At 40.2% G+C, this 24,899-nt stretch overlaps 1 protein-coding gene across 3 annotated transcripts in view; it reads left to right on the top strand.

Annotated features, from left to right (window-relative positions):
• The window catches only part of KLHL2 (kelch like family member 2), a 113,519-nt gene that overhangs the window by 51,244 nt on the left and 37,376 nt on the right, over positions 1-24,899 (top strand). For 2 of the 3 annotated variants that reach the window (XM_032465504.1, XM_032465514.1), the window contains one exon: positions 12,609-12,771. In XM_032465504.1, the coding sequence (XP_032321395.1) occupies positions 12,609-12,771 (163 nt within the window). Of the gene's footprint in view, positions 1-7,913; positions 8,048-12,608; positions 12,772-24,899 lie in introns of those variants that run through there. The other variant, XM_032465509.1, reaches the window with a different exon arrangement.

Genomic DNA, 24,899 nt, shown 5'->3' with positions numbered 1-24,899 from the left:
AGCTAGCCAAGCAGGTCCTGGTAGGATGGGAGGAAGGGAACCTGGGGACAAGCATTCTGTATCTTCTGGGCAGGGACTCAGGGGCAGGATTTTAGTCTTTGGGAGAAAGGGTCAGTGCACAGTGAAGTCGGGTCCACTGAGAGAAGGGCCCTAGTTCAAGGCAGTGAGGGGCATGTGGGCTGGAACTGGGTCTGGGGAGCAGGGCATCACGGTGCCCAGGGCCACGTCAGTGTTGGCGTAAACTAGCACCCACTGGGTTGAGCTGCTTAGAGCCCAGACGTTCTCTCTGCTTAGAGACAAGATTAGTTCCAGATACAAAGCTGCCAGCTATGAAACTGGTGAGTGCCAGGGCAGGGAGCCAGGCTGTCATTGAAAGGACCCATGGACGACTTTCTTTACTTACATCCGCTGTGTGTTAGGAAAAATGAATCATGTGTGAAAGTTCAGTGTTTTGTTTGTTCAGCATTGTCTTGCTAAAAAAGTTCCCTGAGATCAAAGGAACTTGATGTCTATTAAAGTTTTTCTAATATGATTATGGGTTAAAGCTGAATATTCATTTAATTTTATAATATGATTGTATGTTATTGCAAGTATTTTAAAAATATTTGTTTTTTAACCATTTTTAGTCTTCATTGTCATTGATTATAATATTTTGTTAATGTCAGTTTATCATAATTTAGTTAGTTGTCATATTGTTAACTCTTGTTTGTTTTTTCCCCTACTCTTTTTTAAATGTAGTTCTTTTTTTTTCATTTTTCAGTTTTATTAGGTAAAATTGATAGTTTGCACATATACAATATATTGCATGTAAGCACATATATACAATATACTGACATTTTAAAACATTTACATATATGTACTGTTCATTGTCTCAGAACAGTTTAGAGCTTTAGCTTTAAAAAAATTTTTGTATTTATTTTACAATATCGTATTTTTAAAATTGAGGTCTAGTTGATGTACAGTATTATATGTTACAGGTACATAATATAGTGATTCACAGTTTTAAAGGTTATACTCCATTTATAGTTAATATAAAATATTGGCTGTGTTCCCCATGTTGTACAGCACAGCCTTGTAGCTGATTTTATACCTGATAGTTTGTACCTCTTAATTCTCCACCTCATTACCCCTCCTTCTTCCCTCTCCCCACTGGTAACCACTAGTTCCTTCTCTCCATCTGTGAGTCTGTTTCTTTTCTGTTATATTCACTAGTTTGTTGTATTTTTTTAGATTCCACATGTAAGTGGTATCTTACAGTATTTGTCTTTCTCTGTCTGACTTATTTCACTTAGCATAATGCCCTCCAAGTCCACCCATGCTGGACACCAGAAACTAACACAACGTTTCAAATCAACTGTACTTCAATTAAAAAGCAACCAACCAACCAATGAATCCATTTAAAATATGGACAGAAGAACTGAATAGACATTTTTCCAAAAGAGGAAATGCAGATGGTCAACAGGAACATGAAGAGTTGCTCAACATCACTAATATCAGGGAAATGCAAATGAAAATCACAAGACATCGTCTCACAGCTGTCAGAATGGCCATCATCAAAAAGAACACAAAAACAAAAACATGTTGGCAAGGATGTGGATAAAAGGGAACCCTTGTATACAGTTGGTGGGAATGTAAACTGGTGCAGCCACCATGGAAAACAATATGGAGGTTTCTCAAAAACCTAAAAATAGAAACCTAAAAATAGAATATGACCCAGCAGTTCCACTCCTGGACATATATCTGGGAAAAAACAAAAACATTAATTCAAAAAGATACATACACCCTGCTGTTAATAGCAGTACTATTTACAGTTGCCAAGACATGGAAGCGTCCCAGGTGCACTTCAGTAGATGAACGAACAAAGAAGAAGTAGCACATGTATGCAATGGAATAAAACTCACCCATAAAAAAGAAGGATATTTTGCCATTTTCAGTCCTTCATTCACTTTTTTTTTTTTTTGCATTTCAAAAACCAGAATTTTATAACTGGTATAAACATTTCCATTGCATCAAAAACAACTAAAGACCCAGAAATAAACTTAACCAAGAAGGTTACCTACACCCCAAAAACTAAAACATTGATGAAGGAAATTGAAGATGATACAAAGAAATGAAAAGATACGCTCTTTGATTGGAGGAATTAACACTATCAAAATGGCCAAACTATCCAAAGCAATCCACAGACCCAGTGCAACCCCCGTTAAAATACTCATGACATCTTAGACAGAACTAGAACAAATCTAACATTTATATGGAACCACAAAAGACCCCAAATTGCCAAAGCAATCATTTGTAGATCTTTTTTTTCTTCTTCTCTCATTTTGTTTTCTTTCTTGTGGTTTGGTGACCAGAAAAGTTCCTTTAACATTTGTTGTAAAGCTGGTTTGGTGGTGCTGAATTCTTTTAGCTTTTGTTTATCTGCGAAGCTTTTGATTTCTCCATCAATTCTGAATGAGAACCTTGCTGGACAGAGTATTCTTGTAAGTTTTTCCCTTTCATCACTTTAAATATATCATGCCACTCCCTTTTGGCCTGTAGAATTTCTGTTGAAAAATCAGCTGATAACCTTATGGGAGTTCCCATGTATGTTATTTGTTGCTTTTCTCTTGCTGATTTTAATATTTTCTCCTTATCCTTAATTTTTGTCAGTTTGATGACTATGTGCCTTGGTGTTTTCCTCTTTGGGTTGATCCTGTGAAACTCTTTGCGCTTCCTGGACTTGGGTGACTGTTTCCTTTCCCGAGTTAAGGAAGTTTTCGGTTATTATCCCTTCAAAAATTTTCTCCGGTCCTTTCTCTTTTCTTTTTCTGGGACCTCTATAATGCGAATATTAGTGTGCTTCATGTTGTCCCAGAGTTCCCTTAAACTATCCTCATTTCTTTTCATTCTTTTTTCTGTTCTGCAGTAGTGATTTCCATTAATCTGTCTTCTAGTTCACTAATCTGTTCTTCTACCTCATTTAATCTATTCTTGGTTCTTTCTAGTGTGTTATTCATTTCAGTAATTTTATTCTTCAACTCTGTTTGGGTATTCTTTATATTTTACAACTCTTTGCTAAAAACTTTGCTCTGTGCTTCCATACTCTTCCTGAGTTCTGTGAACATCTTCTCCATCATCACTCTAAACTCTTTCTCAGATAAATTGCTTATCTCCTCATCACTTATTTCTTCTTCTGGGATTTTTTTCTTGTGCCTTGGCTTGGAAGATATTCCTCTGCCACCTCATATTGTCTTACCTTTCTACTAGTATTTTTAGGTAGGTTAGTTAACGTTTCTTGACCTTGGAGAGGTGGCCCTGTGTAGGAGATGTCCTGTGAGTCTCAGCATTACTCTCCTCTCTGGTCACCCAAAGGCCAGGGTCCAGCCAGTCCCAGGGTAGAGTCTGGCCTGTGTTTGTGGATTCCTTCCACAGTCTTTGAGATTGTTGTTTTCTCATTTCTGGTGTCTACCCCCTGGTGGATGAGGCCCTACTAGGGGTTTATGCAGGTTTCCTGGCAAGAGGAGTTGGTTCCTGCCCATTGCTGGGTGGAGCTGGATCCTGGCCCTCTAGTGGGTAGGACTGTGTCTAGAAGTGAGTCTCAAGGGAGCTGTGGGCTCAGGAAGTCTGTTAATGGGTGGGGCTGCGTTCCCACACAGTATGTTGTTTGGGCTGAGGCTTCCCAGCCCTTAAGCCTACTGGCTGTTGGGTGGGGCTGGGTCTTGGTGCAAATGATCCAGTCAAGATGTCAGCCTCCAGGAAAGCTCATATATATGAACACTCCCAGAATGTCAGCCATCAGCTTTTGTGTCCCCTGGGTGAGCTACAGCTGTCCCTTATGTCCCCAGGAGACCTTTCAAAACCAGCAGGCAAGTCTGGTTCAGGTTCCTATGAAATCACTGCCTCTGCCCTTGGATCCGATGCACATAAGATTCTATAAGCGCTTCCCAAGAGACTGAAGTCTCTGTTTTCCCCAGTCGTAGGGGCTCCTGGACTGGAGTCCCACAGGGCTTCAAAACCAGACGTCCTGGGGTCTCCTCCTCCCAGTGCTGGCACCCCAGGCTTGGGAGCCTGACTTTGGGGCTCAGAACTGTCACTCCTGTGGGAGGGCCTCTGCGACTTAGTTATTCTTCTACTTGTGGGTCGCGTACCCACGGGGATATAGGGCCTGATTATATCATGAACACGCCCCTCCTGCCATCCCACTATGGTTCCCTCTTTATATTTTCAGTTGAAGAAGGTCTTTTTTGCTAGGTTCCAGTCTTTTTTCGATGGTTGTTTAGCAGTCAGTTGTGGTTTTGTTGTAGTCACCAGGAGAGGCGCGCTCGTGGTCCTACCACTCCGCCATCTTTCCCCTACTCTTGTAAGTAACGTTAAAGTAGAATTCATGGATGTAGCCTGTTTCATTCTTGGAACTATTTTCTCAAAGTAGATTTGCAGGACATACTTCCGGGGTCAAAAGCTTTAAACGTTTATAATTTTTGTAGCTCTTGATGAATATTGCTTATTTCCTCTCTAAGACAGTTGACTGGTTTACTGACAGCAAAAATATGCTAGGGTCCAAACTTAACTGTACTTTGATCTGAATGTTTAATTTTTTTTATCAGTTATCATAAAATGCTTTCTTGTTATTTTACATTTATTTAATAACTAGTGAGGTATCAAATATATTTCCCATATTTGTATGTTGTTTGTTCTTTTCCAGTTTGTTTGGTTGTATCTTTCACTTTTGGAATATTTGATGCAATAAGAAAGTAACCTTACTCTTATTGTGAATGACCTGGATAGAATGTCCTCTGTGAGAAAGGAAATCCTGACATTTGATTGTAATGGGACTGAATGTTCAAACTAAGAAAAAAAAGCCTTGAATTAGTGCTAATGTGCTAGTCGGGTCATGAGCCAGGCACTGTGTTGAATGGTTGACCAACTTAATTAATTTTTTTCAGCAACTCTGCAGGGTAGGTGCTGTCTTCATTGTACATTTGAGCCACTGGGGGTTTTCGGGAAACCTTGTATTAAAATAACGGAAGAAGCAGCTGCAAAAAGGACACTGTAGGAGACCCATATTTCTTCTCTCTGCCACCTTTGCTTTTCCCCTTCATTTATTATATCATTGGAAATGCCATCAATTACAGATGTAGTCTGCATAAGAGTCAGCCTCTCTTAAATCTTTAAATACCTCTGAAAGAGATTTGTCCTGGAAGGTGATATGTTATTAACTATTAATGTGAAATAATAATGAGATGGCTTTCCTTTTGACCCTACTGACAGTAGCTGTCCCGAGGGATGGAGCTTGGGTAGAGGTGTGCTGGGAGAGGGTGGTGGGGTAGGTATATTCAGAAGATGAAACACTTAGCAGGAAAGACAGGTCTGGGTGGAGAATCATATCTGGGTGCACAGAGCAGAGAGCTAGCTGGCTGTGGCTGTGGCCCAGCTTTAGGGCTTTGAGATGTAGACGTGCAAAAGAGGTGGCAGAATGTGAAGGACAAACACTTCCTATTTCAAAACTCTGTCCCCGGCCAGGCCTACATCCCAGAAAGAGGAAGGAAACTTTCTTCCTCCTTCCCTGCACCCACTGCCCCCTGAGGTCAGAGTCAGATAGTAATATTGTATTCTTTGCTATTGTGGTTTATACCTACTTTTTATACTGTTTCTGTGAGTAAATATACAGGGAGTGTCATGCAGCCAATTGATAAACTTGTGGGGCATGACTTACTTATAAATTGGGGACTAAATGCAATTTTGTTTGTTATTGTTTGTTTATTTGTTTTTTGTCAGTGGAGGTACTGGGATTGAACCCAGGACCTCATGCATGCTAAGCATGTGCTCCACCACTGAGCTGTATGTCCCCTACTCCCACCCAAGTGCAGATTTTAGAAAATGTGTGCTAATGAAAGATATAGGTTATATTTCATAATGAGGCATTTTTAGTCTAACAAGATACAAGTTTGGGGATAATTTCTGCCCTCTGCTAATGCTCTTTGGACAGCTGTTTTCTTGTTTGTTTTCATATTATTCCTGGCAACTAGGCCCTGACATTTTCATAAATAGGTGCTTCTGATATGAGTATAAGGTGGCTGAGAAATTAATAAAAATCTGCTTTTTATCAGTACATTGACTGTAATGTTAACAGCGACTGAGCTGTGAGTTTTGTGTTCGAATGTTTTCCTAGACATCTGGAAATCTTACATCTATGGAATAAGCAGACCCTTTGGTAGTGTCTTCTAATAAACACACTGTAAATGACTCAGGATTTAAAAGATTTAAGAGATGCATAAATTATTTCCCACTATGGAGTAAGTGTCCAAGCTCAAAATAAACTTGAGATCCTAATAGCCAAGCAGAAGGAGTGTACTTGTCTAAGCGAAACATCTTATGTGTAATTTGGCTTGTCAGCAACGTGAAGTAGGATGAGAGCATCTTACTTTAAAATGTGCAGCTGGGATAAGAGTGTCGCTCGGGTGCTAATTGGCTTGGGTGTCTTCTCTGTCTCTGTTCTACTTGTCTTCAGTAATCAGCAGTAGCTTTGCCCCCACTTCTTTGTTCATTGCAGAACACATCTCCACAGGGTAAAATGTTTAGGCTTTCTGTGTCTCCATATGTTGGGAATCAACATGTCTAGATGAAAAACATTTTTTTTCTGTTTAACAAAGTGATGGCATTTGAAGGTCAGTTTATTTAATCAGCTGGCACGTTCTTTTAGTTCATGTTTCTCCAAGCACAGAAAGATGCTGTTCATATGAACAAGAACAGTAATGTGTAGCGCCTGCTTTATGTCGTACAAAACACTAGCTTGATGAAATGAAAGACCTTTCAGCCTCCCGGTGTTCAGAGGACAGGCCAGACCGGGCAGTGTCTGGCAAGTGGTGGGTGATAGTCACTGAGTAAACAGCTCCAGTTACCATCGCTGTATTGGCTGGAATTCTGGTGGTCCAGAAAGGCGTTTCTTTACTTGTTTCTCCCCGACTTTCTTTAAAATAATAAGTGTCCATTTAAGTGGTGCGTATTCATTATTGAAAATTTAAAAAATACAAATTAAAAGAAGAAAATAGAAAGCCTCCAGTAAGACTATTAACGAGAGGTAATCCCCGTTAACAACCATGGTACCGTTCCTCTAGCTCCGTCCTGTGTTGACATGTACATGTACTCGCAGAAAAGGGGATTGCACTCTACATTGTTTGGAAGTTAGCTTTTTATACTAACTATATTAGGAATGTTTTCCCAAGTCATTAACTGTTTATCTACCATATCTCTTTTAATTCAGTGGGCCCTCCATATCCGCAGGTTCCACATCCAACCAGCTGCAGGTTGAAAATATTAAAAAAAAAAAATTCCAGGAAGTTCCAAAAAGCTGTGTGCTGGGAATTAGTCACATAACACTTAAATTGTATTTACAACTATTTATGTAGTATTTACGTTGTACTAGGTACTATAAGTAATCTAGTGATGGTTTGAAGTATGTGGGAAGTATGTGTAGGTTATATGCAAATACTACACTGTTCTATAGAAGGGACTTGAGCATCCACGGATTTAGGTGCCCTTGGGGGGTCTTGGATCCAATCCCCCATGGAAACTGTGTGGGACAGCTGTGCTTACAAAGTATTCACTGTTACTGATAATACAGAGTTTACTTATCTACCCCTTGTTGTTGGACATTGAAGTTCAATTCTTGATATTATAAACAGCACTATAATACTGTTATAACTAAATATGTCCACATTCACAGTTTGTTCTGTGTATGATATAATAGCCTATAATAGCAGAGCCTTTGTGCAGTTAGTTTATTTGGAAAGTGATGGAAGAGGGCGACAGTGAAGTGAGTGAATAGGGGATTTGAATTGGAAAGGAGGGAAAACCATTTTAAGATGTGGTATAGATCAGGCCACATCTAAATGTAACGTGTTTATTCTCATCAGGACCTTTTGAGGAGCCTTATGAAATGTGTCTCAGAACTATCCACCTGGGGAAGAGAAAAGGGGAGCATTTTCCCATCATCTTCCTTTGGACCATTCTCCACTGATTGGTGGTGGCCCCACAAGCATCGTTTCCCCTGTGCTTCCAGACTGTGCAGGTGTGAGTCCCCAGGGCACCCCCGGTAGACAGCCAGAGGGAGGGATGGCAGGGGCCGGGGTGAGGCGCTGTTAAGTTACATCTTCACAGAGGGGATCAAGTCCTGCTTGGACTTGGTTGCTGCAGTGGTGGCTTGAGCAGGAGGTGGGACCGAGAGGATTCGCAGTAGGACACAAGTGTCCCATATACATTTTAGAAATAGCATTTGTATTTCTGGGTCAAAAGACATCCAAAATTGTACCTCTTTTAAAATACAAACACACAATAGAGTGACAAGTTAATTTACATTCAGGTTGATTTATTTATTACCCACCTACATATTCTGCTGGTACCTGAGGATACAGCAGGGACTAAAACAGATGTGACTCTGCTGTCTTAGAGCATATGTTGTTTTGCAGGGAGAGAGAGAGAGAGAAAATGTGGGGGCAGATACGTGAGGTCGATTCTGATAGCGCTGAGTGTCACAGAGCAGGTGGAACGGAGCGGTGCTGTTAGTAGCGACCTGAAGTTTCTCCACTCAGACCCTGCTCCCACCAGGGTTTTAGCTTCTGGAATGTGGCCCTTCCTCAGTGTATACATTATATGGGAATTGATCACTGTTAGATTACTAGAATATATCATTAACATTCAGAGTATACTGCAAATGTCATTGCTTTTTCTTTGATGTTTTGGAATACACTTCAGGAGTTTAGAGTGCCTTACTTAGGGTTTTTTCAGTCAGTCATAGCAGGAATACTACTGAAGCATCTGAAAATTGAAGCATATGGAAGGTGAAAGCAGATGGAAATTTTCTATTAGATTGTAGTTCTTTGTGACTGGAGGTTTTATTGTATTGATACACTTCTGCTTCATATAAGAAGCAGCACTATTCAGCCGTTCCTTTACTCTAGAGAGCTCAGAAAAATTAATTTTAAAAGTCATATTCTTCAGACCTCTTAATGACAATGCCCAAGATACTTTTGTGACCTAAATAGAACATTAAGAAACCACCTCCTTACAATCAATGAGCTTCCTACCTTTGTTACTAAATGTACAGTTAGTCTGCTTTGGAGAAAATAAGCCATGGGATTATGATGGCCTCAGATTAAAAAGCACATCCTTCGTTTTCAATGATATGTAAACACCACAGAAAATCAGAATGGTACCAGACATTGAAAGATTAGAACACTTAAATCTGATCTCCCAAGTCAGTAATTTATGTGTCATCTTCATTACTTTGCTATATTCACTAGTGCTGATGCCAGTAATGTTTTTCTCTACATGACTCAAGTTTTGCTTAAATAAATTTACTTAAGAAAGGATTTATCTTCCTGAAATAAATAGTAACTTTAAAAACTTATTCCTGACTATCAACGTGAGAATGTTCCTGTGTGCCATCTAAAAGCTCCTAGAAGACTTGACCTGCCAGGTGCGTGATCTTGGGCAGGTTACCAGCTTCTCCCAGGCTCTGTATTCATTGTGTCTAATGGAGGGAGTGAGATGTTGCCTGCCCAGTGCTTAGTACTGGGCCCGACGTAGTAATTACTCAGTTAATGGAAGACGCTGCAAGAATGCGATGTTGAAATGATTATTGTCTTTATTACCCTTGCTGAAAAGAGCAGTATTGCAGATTTAGAAATTAGACAAGCCCTCCATTCAACACCTACAGAGGAGGCTCAGGATAGTGGAAAGAACAGTAGACCAAAGGGTTGGCGAATTTTATTTTTGGCGAATTCTTATTTTTATCACTAGCTCTCTACTGACAGGTTGTACAACTTGGTCAAGTCTTTTGGCCTCTCTAGGACTTGGTTTTTTCGTCAGACAAATTAGGAGGTTTGATTTGATTTGATCCCAAGGCATCCAGCTCATAGACTGCTAGCTCTTTGGTTCTGATTGTGAGATATGGTTAACCTGAAATTTGGAGCATATTTTGTTTGTTAGCTGGTTGTCTAATACACGGAGTAATCTGGACAGTGGGTGTGGCCCCAGCTACCTTCCAGTTTTCGTCATGAGTGACTGATGGTCGTCAGGGGTCATGTCAGTAAGCTTGGGCCAATTATTAATTGTTTTTAAAGCTGCATATAATTAATTTAAAATTCTGAGCTATTGAAGTTTAGTCATAGGAAAATTATGTCATAAAACTTAGGCATTTTGAAGGATTTACTGATAAAAAAGGAAAATATAAATAAATTTGTTATATATATTTTACATTTAGTTATATTTAATATATGTTTGCCAAGTGTGGAACCACTTGATCCATCACTACCATCATTAAAAAAAAAAATTGTATGTGAATTTCTAACCATGTGGCCTACAGCTGAAATAACTTTTATATTCCTGGCCTGCATGACTTGTTATATCCTTTCCAGATCTGAGATTCTACAATTTTGTGAGTTTTAATCTCCTGATAAAGTAGATCTGAACTTGGTAGTGATGAAGTTGAAGTCAAGGAAGCAAAATAAAAATTTTTTAAATCTGCTATAGCTGCCTTTTTAGATGGATGTGTATATAAATGTGGGTGTGTATGTGTATGTTAGCATAGGATAAACCAATCACTGATTTTTGTTTTCACTTAATATATCTTAGAAATTGTCCCATTCGTATAGTTTCCTCATTCTTTTGAATGGCTGCAGAGGGTTCTGTCGAATGGGTGATCGTTAGTGTTTAACCAGTCTCCTTATGGTGGACATTGAGACTTTTTTCTAGCTTCTGCTATTACCCACAATAACCCTCTAGTGAAAGTCTTGCGTATGTGAGCTTTTTTACATCTGTGGGTTAAATTCCTGGATCTGAGGATATGTACATTCGTAATTTTGATTAAATAGACAAATTGCTCTTCCTGGAGGTTGAACCAGTATACACACCCACCAGTAGTATGTGAGTGAGTCTGCTTCTGCTCAGCAACTTCTCCCCTCTGAGAATCGCTCTCTCTCTATTACCAAGCAATTTGAATACTGCTGCAGTACACTGTGTTGTGTCTGGGAAGATGCTGATCAGATGGGTGATCATCACTGTTTGTGCAAATTTCACAGAGATTGAATCTTACACTGAAGACTACTTTCTTAACTATATGTATTTGCTGAATTAAATGGCTGCACAGTTAAGCATCTTGGAACGTACTTTACGTTACTTCAGAGCACAATTAGACCAGTGTAGAGAAACTCCAATTTGCAGATTATCAGCAACTAAAGCCTTCCATGGAGATTGATTCCCATTACATAATAAAGCACACTATACATGTTATACAAGATGTTTGGCTATAAACGAATTATTTCCACTTTATTTTCCTTAAATTGAGAAGGAAAAGGCATTGTCACCAGATATTGTTTCCATGTTTTCAGAGAAAACTAGTATTAGCTGGTGGAATTGGACTAAAACATTAAACGTTGTTCCTCTAGTCCTTGCTTCATGACCGGTTGATTGTGTACGTGCAGGCGCACACACAGACTTTAGATCTAGACTTAGAGCTGCTGTGGTTCCTTTAAGAAAATAGAGTAGATTGTGTTACAGAAAGACACGGATGCACTTACTCTTCCACGCTTGGGACTTCCCACGTATGTTTAGGAAAACCGTAAAGGATATTCAAAACTACTATTTCTTTTCTCTTTGGGCTGCTGCTTGGTATACATGAAAGTCAGTCCCTGGAGGAACTTAGGTCTTACTTATTTTTTATGTTAATATGCCATGTGACCTTTTCTATTTTCTGAAAGTTGAGGTTTTTTTTTTTTTTCTTTTAGCTTTTATAGAAGAACTTGCAAACTTCTTTTTTATGAAGTTTTCCAATTTGACTTTCAAATACGGTCTCTAATATAGCATCATACTAATTCACTTATAGGGAAAAATATTTCCATCATTGACCTATTTGAAAAGATGTGGTATTTATAGTGACGATACTGGTTAAATCTCAAAGAATAACCTAATTAATACAAAATCTCTTGGAGGAGTTATTCAAATAAAAACACAAATTAAAAAGTTATTACTAGGCAATTACTTTTTATGTTTTCCTTTTTAGCAGATATGTTACATTTTAGAGAAATTAGTCTGCTTGTAGTTAGAGACTGTTTAAAATTTAAAGGTTTAAAATTGTCCTCCCCCTCTAAGGAAAGCAGTCCGTGGTATTTCAGACAGTGGAAAATCAAAGTGAGGCTGGGTTGTGGCATATGTTACTCTGTGCTTAACTCTTCCCCCCAAATCACTGAAGTTTATGACTACTTGAACTACTAAGGGAACAAAAAGATTTTCACTGAACCACAGCACCCCCTAGCATCCTAATAATTTATGTTTTTAAAATTCAGTGGAGCATTTTGTTTATGCTTATAAAAAGAACCGTTGACCTAATACGATCTGATATCTGTTAATTCTTGTGACCAAGAAGAGACCTTTGAAAGATTCCATAGAAAAATATGGGGAATGTAAGGAGTCATCACCCTTTTTACAAATGATTGTTACCTTACTTTTCTCTGGGATGCTTGTGTCTGGATGCAGATCATGAGCTGTGGCTGGACCCCTGAGCCCGCTGTAGGCGCGGGGAATGGTGACACTTTTCTAGTCAGTTTCTAACCATGCTTACTTGTGTATTACAGGTACTTCTCCCAGCAGCTGGTCTGTTACAGTTACAGGATGTGAAGAAGACTTGCTGTGAATTTTTGGAATCTCAGCTTCATCCTGTCAACTGCTTAGGAATCCGGGCTTTTGCTGATATGCATGCATGCACAGACCTCCTGAACAAGGCCAACACCTATGCAGGCAAGTGGAATAGACCTCGGCTGAGTCTGAGACAGGGAAGAGTCTGGAACTCTTGAGTTCTGGTATGATTCTATAGTGATTTCTGGAAATTTATATCATGTTTCTGGATCTGGACTTCATAAAAATACATTTCAAATCTTACAGTGGTTTGGTAGCACTGCATAATTGAAGCATGCTCATAGAATTCTGAACTTAAAAGAAAAAAAATTACACGTGGTATGGTATTAGGCCTGAATACTGAATCCCTTTGTATTTTTCTTTCAAACTGTCAAATTAATAGGCACATGAGAAAGTGTTTACATATGAAATGAATTCATTTTATCTCTGTGGCTTTTTACTCCCTTTCTTGCATCCATGAAAACAATCTTGTGGCTTAAAAATATTCAAAGCAATGAGTCTGGTTGCCTTTGGGTGGGGTAGAAAAGTTGGTCCCAAATATAGGCAGCTCTCTTCTTAGATTAAATGCTGGTTTCCAGGACCTCCCGCTGGCATCCTCTCCTTGTGGTGGGCAGAGGCCTGTGACTGTCCAGCTGGGGAGAAGAGATTCTTCTTACAACTTCAGGTGTAGATAAAGGACACGAAAGTAACTTATAATTTATTTTGCTCTGAATTTATAAACATTTTAAAAATTCATATTAAAAGTGATTATTAGGAAGTTTCCAATTTTTTAAAACCATTTTTCTAGAAGATAAACCTGGTAGAAGTTATAATCCCCCATCTCTACCCTGTAATTGTGAAACCCGATAGGGACAGTTACTATCGAACGTTCCAGGACCAGTGCTCCCTAATAAGCTCTAGAACCCCAACTTCCTCCAGCCTTCAGATAGTCACAAGAGCCACTCATCTGAACAGTGCTCCGCTGTGCGTGCTCTGATAACTAAGGGGCATTTGGCACGTAGACCCAAGGAAGGGGTCGTGTGTGTGTGTATGTTTGTGCACATGCATGCACGTGTGTGTAGAGAGCATAGGACAGGAGAAATATTCCTGGAATCCCGACTGCATTTATCAAAGAAACAGAGGTGCAAGTTGGTTAGTTGAGGGGAACAAAACCCACAGTGCTGCAGTAAAACATAGTAGGTCTGTGCTTTGTGGATTTCCGTGGGGTGGCTGTTTGGCTTAGTTACCCTTTATAAAATTGTTTCAGTGGGAAATGTGATCTGAGTTCCAGAAAGCTTATTTACAGATGAACTTTTAGAACACAGCCCTTCTGTAAGTTGGGGAATGCCTGTAATATGTAACAATTTTCATATTATCCTTTTGAGTGGGATAAAGAATTTTAAGAAAAACCAAAGGCAAATTTGGATTCATTGATGTGTTCCATTGCAGCCAATTCTGTTCTTGAGCTTAAAGGAAAATATTTATTCTAAATCCATAAGATCCATTAATTGCTGGACATAATGAACCTGCTGTAAGTGATTTATATTAGGAAAACAGAGGAGACCTGTATACTATTTGGATAGTTTCTTTTGCATATAGCAAGCGCTATTTAATGTATCTTTCCTGGGCTACTGGTTGCCTCATGGTGCTTGATAAATGTTACTGAATTGTAAGATATAAGGAGGGGGCTGGGGAGAGAATGAATAAAGCAGGATTAATGCAAAAGAGTCCACACTTAGTTCACATGATGTGCTTTAGAACTCTTAGTTTTACTGATCTCGGAACCAACTCAGTTACTGTGTTTTTAAGAGATAATTAGATTTTATTATGTTTTTCTTTTATTTAAAATCCTAAATTTATTGCGATATACTTCAGAATTTGAACAATTTTCTGCCAGAATTAGACCACCTCTACATCTTAGTTTATAGAGACTCAGAATTATGCCAAGAATTTTTCATGGAAAAACTGTCCCTTTCAACAAAATTACAAAGGAAAATTTATTCTTCATTTTTAATGAACTGTATTTTAAATCAAAATCTCATTTTTAAAAATGCGCTGCTTTTACACTATGTGCCTGAATCTTAAAATTGCTCGTTTCTTAAATTTATAAGTAACATTTTACAGCATCTTTTATTATGAAAAGTTGCAACACTTACAAAAAAAACAGTACTCAACGGGCGGTTGAAGTGGGTTTGTGGATAATCTTGTTTCAGCTACACTCTTCTCAACTTCCCCCCCTTCTGTTACTATTTTTTATATGTAGACTTTTTAATGTAGTCTAATGATCATATCAAAAAGTACGCAAATCATAAATCTACGGCTTGATGAAATTTTGCATCCTCTTATACTATTTTGAAGCAATTCAGTCATATTATTTCAGCTATATATTTTGTCTTTATAATTTTAAAGAATAAAATGCAGTGACCAACTTCATATAATTGAGCTATTTCTATAACTTGTATTGATAACTAGTTGCAACAAACTTTCTAAAGTAAATAACCCAGTTTAATACTAAACTGAAATAGTCGTTCTTCACAGTGAAAATATCTTGATTGCTGTTTGTATCTTAAGCAAACAGGAGGTGGGGAGACAGAGTCTGTTCATAAAGATATCTAGAATTCTCTTTTTCTGCCATAAGAAATAATTGTTTTTCAGTCCTTCCCTCTTTTATTTTTACAATTCAAGCACTTTTGTGTCCAGAAAGCCTACCCAAACTTCTAAATTATTTTCAAGTTCAAATTGTAGAGCGTGTGAATAAAACTAGGAGAGTGAAGTTGCTCCCAGAAAAGCGGTAATAGAGGTAATAAGACATTTTTCTTATTTTCTTTAAAATGTCTTATTTTTTCTCTTCCCTGTCTGAGGCAGTGGGCTAAGTTGGGCCTGTTACAGGCCTGTCTAGGCAAGAAAGAAGGAAAGGAAGAAATAAGGGGCAATAGTAGAGTTCGTAGGTACATACGTACGTACATACATACATACATACGTGCGTACACGGAAAGGGGGAGGAGAAAGGGCTGAGGGAGAGAGAAGATGGAAAAGGGAGGAGAGTTTCAAGACCTCAGGGTACTTTCTGATCTGAGGTGGGACTGCTTCAGAGACAGGGGCACTCCTCCTCTGAAAACGCACCAGAGATTCTGGACGTGAGACCTGCTTCACTCCTTTCTCTTGTAGATTGGAGGTGAGCTCTCTAGTGTTCATTATAACTAAGTTAAATTGTACAGGTGTAGTGAAAGAATTAAGATGTTCCATGGAAATCTCTTCTGTGAACTCGCGCTTAATTTTTATAATAGCAACATCTTTAGAAAAAGTAAAAACGTGGGATACCAAGTGGGGAGGGTAGGAGGTATGGGGTCTGTGCTCCCCGTCCTGGTGGCCCCTCCCGTGGCTTCAGTCACGGCCTGTCACTCTGGCCTGCACTGCTTTTCCAGTGTGTCATGAGCAGCCTCAAACCAGAGATAGTCAAGGGCCATGAGGCCAGGTGACTTGAGTGTTGAAGCCTGGTGCTCTGGACTGTAGTCAGCCTTTGTTACGCTCTTGAATAATTTTTTTATTAGCTAGAAAGCTGTATGAAATTATTTTTTCATACCTAAAAAGGAAAATTTTCACACCTACTCCAAGTGTGTGGACTTCTTTGGCGAATGCAGGTTTGTGGACTCCTACTTGTCATGTGTTTTGAGTGGTGTCCATTTTTTACTCATTTCCCAAATCATTAAGACCTCTGTTTTGAGCATTTTTGCTGGCCTGAAAATGCAGAGGAGAAAAAGACTGAACTTACCGATTTAGATGCATTTTTATAGTCCCAGCAAAAGATTCTTTTGGAAGTTAGACTTTAATTTGAAATATGAATGTAATGTTAACCTTCCTGGTTGATGAACAGAAGTTGCCAGTGGTTGAATTAGAAGAATGTCCAACAAATTTAGGAAAACATTAAGTCTCAGATTCTTAGTCATTCACCTCACCACTCCCCATACTAAACATTTGTGAAACTACTTAATATCTGTTCTGACTAGCCTTCGGGGAAATTTTTAGTATCATTTTCAAAGCAGTGCTCTAGCGGAAGCTCCAGGCTTGATAAACACTTGGCGTTTCTCAGGAACAGGGCTGCCTGTGAAGAAGTCCTTTTCTCCAGTCACTGACATGCTTCCAGTTTATTTCCTGTTCTCTTCTTGCTCTTAACCCTGCTGTCTGCTAAAACACCCTAGGCCTGTCCAGGCACCCCAGACTGCCCTGCTTTTAGCCTTCCCATTATGCTTGTACAATGATCAAACATTTTTATGTGCCCAACTCTTTTCATGTGTGTCCCCACTTTGCTTTTGCATGTTGGGGACAAACTTCTTTAAGGTGCAGCCGCCCACCCCCCGACTCACCAGGAAGGTAGGTAGAAGCGTAGACTTGCAGGCTGCTGTTCCGTCACTGTCACCATCCCTGGTTCTGCACTGGCTGGCAGTCTGCAGCATTCTCTGCAGCCCAGTGTCTCTCTAGGCTTCCAGGCATGCTTCAGTCTGACAGCTAGATTGTCTATTTACTTTGTTTCTCTTGCCATCAGCAACTTCAAAATCTGTACTGTTGGCTCCCGTGAGATTCCCTCTTCCTACCTCCTATGACCATTGTCTTCTCTTCCCATTTGCCATTTTAGAGCACAGCTCTAGGGCATGTGGAACTTTGTTGGTATTTGGAACTCCAAGGTCTCAGCCTTTGTGCTTTCCATATTCCTGCCTTCTCATGCTCTTGTATTTCTTCATAAATCTGTGCTCTGGTCCCAGTTCTCCCTGTCATCTCTTGGCTGCTCAGCTTAGACCCAGTGGTCAGTCCTTTTAAAGCTACTCTCTTTATGTGCGTGGTATTCCTGAAACTGCTGTGGGTGATAACAGGTTCAATACGATTTAACCCCTGCTTACAAGGAATTTATAGGCCAGTAATAGTCAATTCACACCCAAACTTAGTATATCCAGAGTATTCCTTATTCTCTGTGAAAGCTGGTCCCATACCTCTGTCTTCTGCAGTCAATTTACCTCAATCATGTGCCCATCCTTCTGTGATTAAGGCTAGGAATCACTGCTTGGGGTAAGAATCTGTAAAAATGAGTTCATGATTTTGAAAGCTGCCTTGAAAGAAAGTTGAGAGCGTGGTTTTAATAATGGTGTCACAGCCTTGACTTTATGATATGCATACTAAGGACCAATGCTGAAAACTCAAGGGTCTATTGCAATGTTTTTTTTTTTTTCATTTTACAATGCTGTGGCAAATTCCAGTGTAGAACACAGTTTTCCAGTTATACATGAACATGCATATATTCATTGTCACTTTTTTTTTCTCTGTGACCTACCACAAGATCTTGTATATATTTCCCTGTGCTATACAGTATAATCTTGTTTGTCTGTTCTACATTTTATAATCCCAGTCTGTCCCTTCCCACCCCCGCCCCCTTGACAACCACAAGTCTGTATTCTATGTCTATGAATCTGTTTCTGTTTTGTATTTATTTATTTATTTATCTTTTAGATTCCACATATGAGTGATCTCATATGGTATTTTTCTTTCTCCTTCTGGCTTACTTCACTTAGAGTGACATTCTCCAGGAGCATCCATGTGGCTGCAAATGGCATTATGTTGTTGGTTTTTGTGGCTGAATAGTATTCCATTGTATAAATATACCACCTCTTCTTTATCCAGTCATCTATTGATGGACATTTAGACTGTTTCCATGTCTTGGCTCTTGTAAATAGTGCTGCTATGAACATTGGGGTGCAGGCGTCATTTTGAGGTAGGGTTCCTTCTGGGTATATGCCCAGGAGCGGGATTCCCGGGTCCTATGGTAAGTCTATTCCTAGTCTTTTGAGGAATCTCCATACTGTTTTCCATAGTGGCTTTCCTTGCTTCCCTCTCTCACTCTTAATGATTTAGATGTCTTCTTTTACAATTTTGTGTTTATTCTTTTTGTAATTCATGGTAGTTACCTCCTTTGCAGTTATGAGTTTCTCATTTTTGTAGCATCCTGCTTCTTTTCTATTTAGAGTAGACCTGTGAATATTTCTTTTAGCATGGATTTAGTGTTGCTAAACTCTTTTAGTTTTTGCTTGTCTGTGAAATTCTTTATCTTTCCTATTCTAAAGGATAGCCTTGCTGGATAGAGTATCCTAGGTTGCATCTTTTTTTCATTCAGGACTTTGAATATATCTTGCCACTCCCTTCTGGCCTGTAGTGTTTGTGTAGAGAAATCAGCTGAAAGCCTTATTGGGGTTCTCTTGTAACTCTTTGTTTTCCTCTTGCTGCCTTTAGGATCATTTCTTTATCTTTGACTCTGGCCATCTTGATTATGATATGTTTTGGTGTGGGTCTGTTTGGGTTCTTCCTGTTTGGGACCCTCTGAGCCTCCTGTACTTGGATATCTGATTCCTTCTTTAGGTTTGGGACGTTTTCAGTCATGATTTCTTCAAATACCTTTTCAGTCCCCTTTGTTCTTTCTTCCCCTTCTGGAATCCCTATTATGCATCGATTGGCACGCTTTATATTATCCCATAGGTCCCTTATATTGTTTTTTTATTTGTTTTTCTCTCAGCTGTTCTGATTGGGTGCTTTCTGTTATCCTGTCTTCTAGGTCACTTATTCGTTCCTCTGCATTATCTGGTCAGCTTTCATCTCAGCAAAGGAGTTTAATAATTCTATTTGGCTCTTCTTTATAGCTTCTATTTCATTTTTGACATATTTTATATCTCTAAACACTATTTCTTTTAGTTCCTTCAGTACTTTGATCACTCCTTTTTTGAAATCTTGATCTAGTAGGCCATCGATGTCTATTTCCTTGATCATGCTTCCAGGGGATTTCTCTTGATCTTTTAATTGGGAGTGGTTCTTCTGCTCCTTCATATTGCTCATATCTCTCTGGCACTGTGGCCAGTGGGCGGGTGGCTCACTCCCCCTCCCGATGCTGCAGTCAGATGCTGCGCTTGGGCGAGGCAGGTGGGCGGATCGCGCCCCCTCCCAGCACGGTGGTCAGGTGCTGCGTTCCTGCCAGGAAGGCGGGTGGCCGCCCACCCTCTCCAGGTGCAGGTCGCTCCACTGCTCTGCAGCTGCACGTTCCGCCTCGGGTCGGCGCTCCATAGGCGGGCTCAGGGAAGACCGCAGAACAGCCCCGCCCCTGCTCTGTGCCAAATCTCAGCTCCTTGTTTGTCTTGGCGGCGCGAGTTCCCTGAGGTGCCAGGGCAGAAAGATTCTATCTGCCTCAGGCTGTAAACAAGTCTCAGTCCTGCCTAGGAGGTTGCAGAGCCCCCGGGTGCGGATTCAGCTCTTGGCCTCGCCCCCACCCGGGCACTGCGCACAGGAGGAGATGGCGGCTGTGGCTGCGCCCCACCTCTCTTCTCGCAAGAAGTGCCAGTAATGGCGCCACCGGTCTGAGGAGACAAAGGCTGCGGCTCCCTTCCCCTCAGGGCACACCAGCCTTGTTGCTTTGCTTTTTTCACAATTTATGGAGGACCAAGGTTGTTCTGCTCCCGTATCCCCTCCCAGCCATGCCGCGCAGCCCCCTGCAGTCCCCCGGGGCTGCCCCAGTGCAGCCACCCCAGTCCTCCGCTCAGCTTAGGTAGCCTGTCCCGGCCCCAGCTGCTGGCTCGCATCCCAGGCTGGGTGTCGCAGGGACCCTCTGTGCCTGTTTAACTTAGTTTAGTCAGTCAAGGGGTGCGTGGGGCAGATCTGAGCCTCGGAGGCCCCCCTCCGTCCTGTTGGCCTCTCCGTTGGATTGGGGAGACCCAGCGAATGAGCGCTATTCCTCCTTTGCCGCTCCCGCCCCGCGGGACTGGTCCCACACTGTTTTGCTTTTTCTTCTTTCTTTTTTCCTTTTCTCATACCAGATTTTTGGCGTCTTTGTCTTTCGAGGAGGGCAATGTTCTGTTGGAGTTTGGCAGGTGCTCTGGTTGGCTGAGTGGGTCCGTAGATGTGAGTTTTGGTGTATTTGTGGGAGAAGGTGAGTTACAAGCGTCCTTCTACTTCGCCGTCTTGCTTCTCTCTCTCCTATTGCAGTGTTAATTTACTGATATAGAAGATTCTTCCTTTGGAGAATTGTGAAAGCATGTGATATATACCACTTCTTAACTGAATTCATGCAGACTGAAGTGACACTTCTTAAAAGAATTAATCATTTTGATATTCTTAAACTCATAATGGTCCTCATTTATGTCCTGGTAAACTACATGCAATCTCTCTTTTCTGCTTTGTTGACAGTTTTTCTAGCTGAGATGAATGAGTTAGCGCTTTAAGGTTTCACCAAACTGTCAGTATAAATGAAACTGTTGGGACACATAAATATGAATTTTTTCTCCTAGAGTCTAATAGTATTCAGAATGAAAGAACAGAGTGTTAGCACTAATTGGGAACCTTAGCAGTTATCTAGTGTAACATTTTATTATGAAAATGAAGACTAGAGATATTTTTATTTTCTCCCAAACACTTTTTCTCTCAGGGATAAGCTGTTTGTGGGTCTAAAGTACTGTTGTTGCCCATACACTTAACCTGACTCCTCAGATGGGATTCTGCAGTAGACAGAGTATAGAAGAATTATGGCCATCCCTCAGGGCATTTAATCTTGATCAAAAAGGTGCTTGCTGTTTAGAAATCAGATATAAAGGATACTTTGTACCTTATCACAGGACACGAAACAAACAGAACTTTGGACTTGTGTTGTTGATTTCGTTGGACTTAATTTGGGTCGAGGGACCTGAGCCCTTACAGACCTAGTGTGACAAATCCTAGGGACCGTCTTTCATTTCTTGATAAACTTATTTTACTTGCAGGAGGGAAGCCAACAGGAAAGTTCAACTGCTCTAGAAAGTTAGGTTTTTTTATTTATTATTTTTGGAGGAGGTACTGGGGACTGAACCCAGGACCTCATGCTTGCTAAGCATGTGCTCTGCCACTTGAGCCGTTCCCTCTTCCAGCTGCTCTAGAGTGAAGAGATTCCCTATATATAAGGAAGAATGCATATGTACATTATACATGTACAGTATGTGTGTTTAATGTATCTTGCATATTCATGGTGTGGTTTATACTACTGGGACTCACTCTCCACTGCAGTTATGGCAGTTGTTCAGAGAGAAAGGAACTGATTATCAAATGCTGGCATAATTAGGTTGGCTTTACACAGTAGCAGAGTAAACTAGTAGAAGCAAATCATTAATGCCACAGTATAGGCTCTGTGCTACAAAAAAGAATAATCTGTTACTGTGCTGGCAAGAGGACTGGAAAGAGTAGTTGAGGCTGGGAAGAGTGAGGACTAGAGTAGTGAAGATGGAGAGGAGGTAGTGGATCAGGGAACTAGGCCTGGATATGAGTATGGGGAACAGACTGGACTCCAAGGTGACCTGCCCTTTAGCATTATATTTTAGGTAAAACTTTGTAGGTACATTTTAGTGTGTGCATATTTCTTGGCAGTGTACAGTAGCTGCTGATTTTTACTGTACCTCACTGAGATACAGTCATCTGAATACGAAGTCATTCAGTGAAAAGAAAGAATTTCTTGTCTTAGGTCCATGACAAGTATTAGGCTTATATTGGCCAAACCAATCCAAAGATGTTATAGCTTTCATTGATAGTAGATTCAATAGCAATCAATAATGTAATTGTGTCTAGAAAGATGATCAGAACAGGTAATTATCTCACTCTGCTCTGCCCAGGTCAGACCGTATCTATGAAATTGACTTCATTTTCAGTTACATGTTTTGAGAGGGATTGATGAACTGAAGTGCTGAATTCAGAGCCAGGATGATGTTGAAGACCCCAAACTATGTTGTACAAGGAGTGGTCAAAAGGCTTAGGAATTTATAAACCTTGGAAGGAAAATTCTGGAGAATATAATGCTCTCTGTAAAAGTCTGAAGGAATTTCATAAGAGAAAGATTAATGTTGTTCTGTGGTGGGTTATAAGTAGTTCAAGGGTGATATGACTGATTTGCTCTCTGCTGATGTGTGCAAACTGTAGTCAACATTTTGGAGTTAAATAAAAGAATACACTAAACCCCTTTAAAAAAAAACATTTTGGAGGTTACTCTTACACAGGAAATTTGTGGTCAGGTGACCTTTCAGATCTCTTAACAGCACTAAATCTTACAATTTCTATGGCACTACTGAGAAAGATTCCCAGGATTTCTGAAACAATTCGTTTTAGGGTTTAAAGAGAAGAGATGGAGGAGGAGGAGGAAAAGGGGCATTGTTTCATGGGTGTAGAGTTTTAGATTTTACAATGTGCGCATACTTAACACTACTAAGCAATATACTTCAAAGTGGTTAATGTGGTAAATTATCTTACGTTTTTACCACAATAAAAAAAGGAGACAGAGGGAGTGAGGAATCATCTGTGACTGAGACTTTATTTAGCCTTGGAATCATTGTGGATAATAGAGCCACTGTGACCCAGAAAAACATGGGAGGTCAGGCAGGTGTATGGAGGAAAGTGTAGGTGGATCTTAGTCTTGATTGCTTAAGGAGGAACCAGCAGTGAAATACAGTATCAGTTTAGAGATCCTGGGCAAGATTATGAGCAGCAGCCAAAGACAACTTGGCCAGTAGAAGATCTTGATTTGTTTTGAGGAGATAATCAGCAGACTCAGCCAGAGAATCTTTGTCGAGTATTAAGCCAAGAAGTGAAGCAAAGTCATCAACATAAAGATGCATGATGATTATAAAGTCCAGACCACAGAGCTCAAAACAGGCAAAGTTAGTGGCCTAAAACAATGAATAATGTGAGTTTTAGAGGTCTGCTTGTATGTGTTACTGGGTGTATGGTGTGGGGGTGACTGTTTAAAAGAAGATGGTTAGAGAGATTATATGGAGACTGGCAGATAGCTGGAAATTCAGTTACTGGGATTTGGGAGAGAAGTTGAGGATGGGAACAACTATACTGGGATGATAGTTGACAATAACTATGGACACAGAAACGTGTATTAAATGGTAAAGGAGAACAAGCAGAAAATGAAAGGAGGACCCAAGGCAGTCAGATCCATAGGCAATACCTAGTTTTAGGGAGCTGACAGAGACAGACTGAGTAGTTAGAAAGGCAGAAAAAGTATTAAATCCAAGCTAGGAGAGAGTGTCTTTAGGATTAAATACTGCATAGGGGTTTAGAAATACTAATCCCAAGAAAAGGACTTTCAAAGAACAATTTCAAGAGAAAGCAGGCCAGAGGCTGTTACAACACATAAAGACGTGAATGCAGCAGCACATAGAGGCTTCAGTATTAAGATCTGTCATAAAGAACTTCCGTGTGAAGACCAGAAAGGTAGGGCAGTGGCCCAGCTTGGGGAGGATAGCAGTTGTTTGTTCACTGAAGTCAAGACAATAAAATGCATTGACTCTCTGTAGTAATACTTAACTTCCTCATTGGGGACAGACCTTGATAGGCCTACTTTGGTGATATATTTGTTATTTTTTCCCTTTGTTTTAAAAGTGTCGATCACTAGCGTTTTCACATTTTTGGGTCATGGGCATAAGACACCCCTCATTCTTGCCTTCCCTCCCCATGCAACAAATATTCCTTATCTGTCGGCAAACAAAAGTGCCTTTGTGGGAGCTCTGGGATCCAGTACCATACCCTAAGGGATCCGGAAGGAAACTTGCTCACTATGCATTGGGCAGTAGGCAGGCAGATGTTGGTCTTGACTGTGGACCCTGATGGGACCTGTGAACCAGTTCCAGCCCCTCTTAGCTGCAGTCTGGGAGCCCCTGGAGAACACTGACCTAGACAGTCCTCCACAGATGAGAGAGCCTTTGTGGAAATCCGGGTTTCCAGAGAAGAAGATTTAGCATTCCACTGGAGCAAGAACAATGGATGCACTAGAGTGTGAGAGGAGCAGTTTGCACTTCACCTGCATCACCCCTGCCACATGATGGCACAGCTTAGGGCCAGGAGAGATGCTCCTCTGCCTGTGGTTCAGAAACAAAGGAGAAATACTTTCCCAGACACAGAGACTGAGAGAGTTCTGCCGTAAAAGAAATGCTGAAAGGATTTCTTCAAGCTGAAATCAAAGGTTGTGAATTAGTAACATAAAAATGTATGAAAATATACATCACACTGGTAAAGGTAAGTAATAATAAAAATTAAGAATACTCTAATACTCCAAAGTGATGATATAAGATTAAAGGACAAGAGTATTGAAAATAGCTACAATACCCATTATGGCACTTGGGGAGAATTCTTTTTTTTTTTTTTAAACAAATGAGGATTTGTCCCATCACACTGACATCACTCTCTCGTGGTTAGTCCAGAAA

Source organism: Camelus ferus, chromosome 2 (assembly GCF_009834535.1).
Source record: "Camelus ferus isolate YT-003-E chromosome 2, BCGSAC_Cfer_1.0, whole genome shotgun sequence".
Taxonomy (NCBI): domain Eukaryota; kingdom Metazoa; phylum Chordata; class Mammalia; order Artiodactyla; family Camelidae; genus Camelus; species Camelus ferus.
This window is presented reverse-complemented; position numbering and strand designations above follow the sequence as displayed.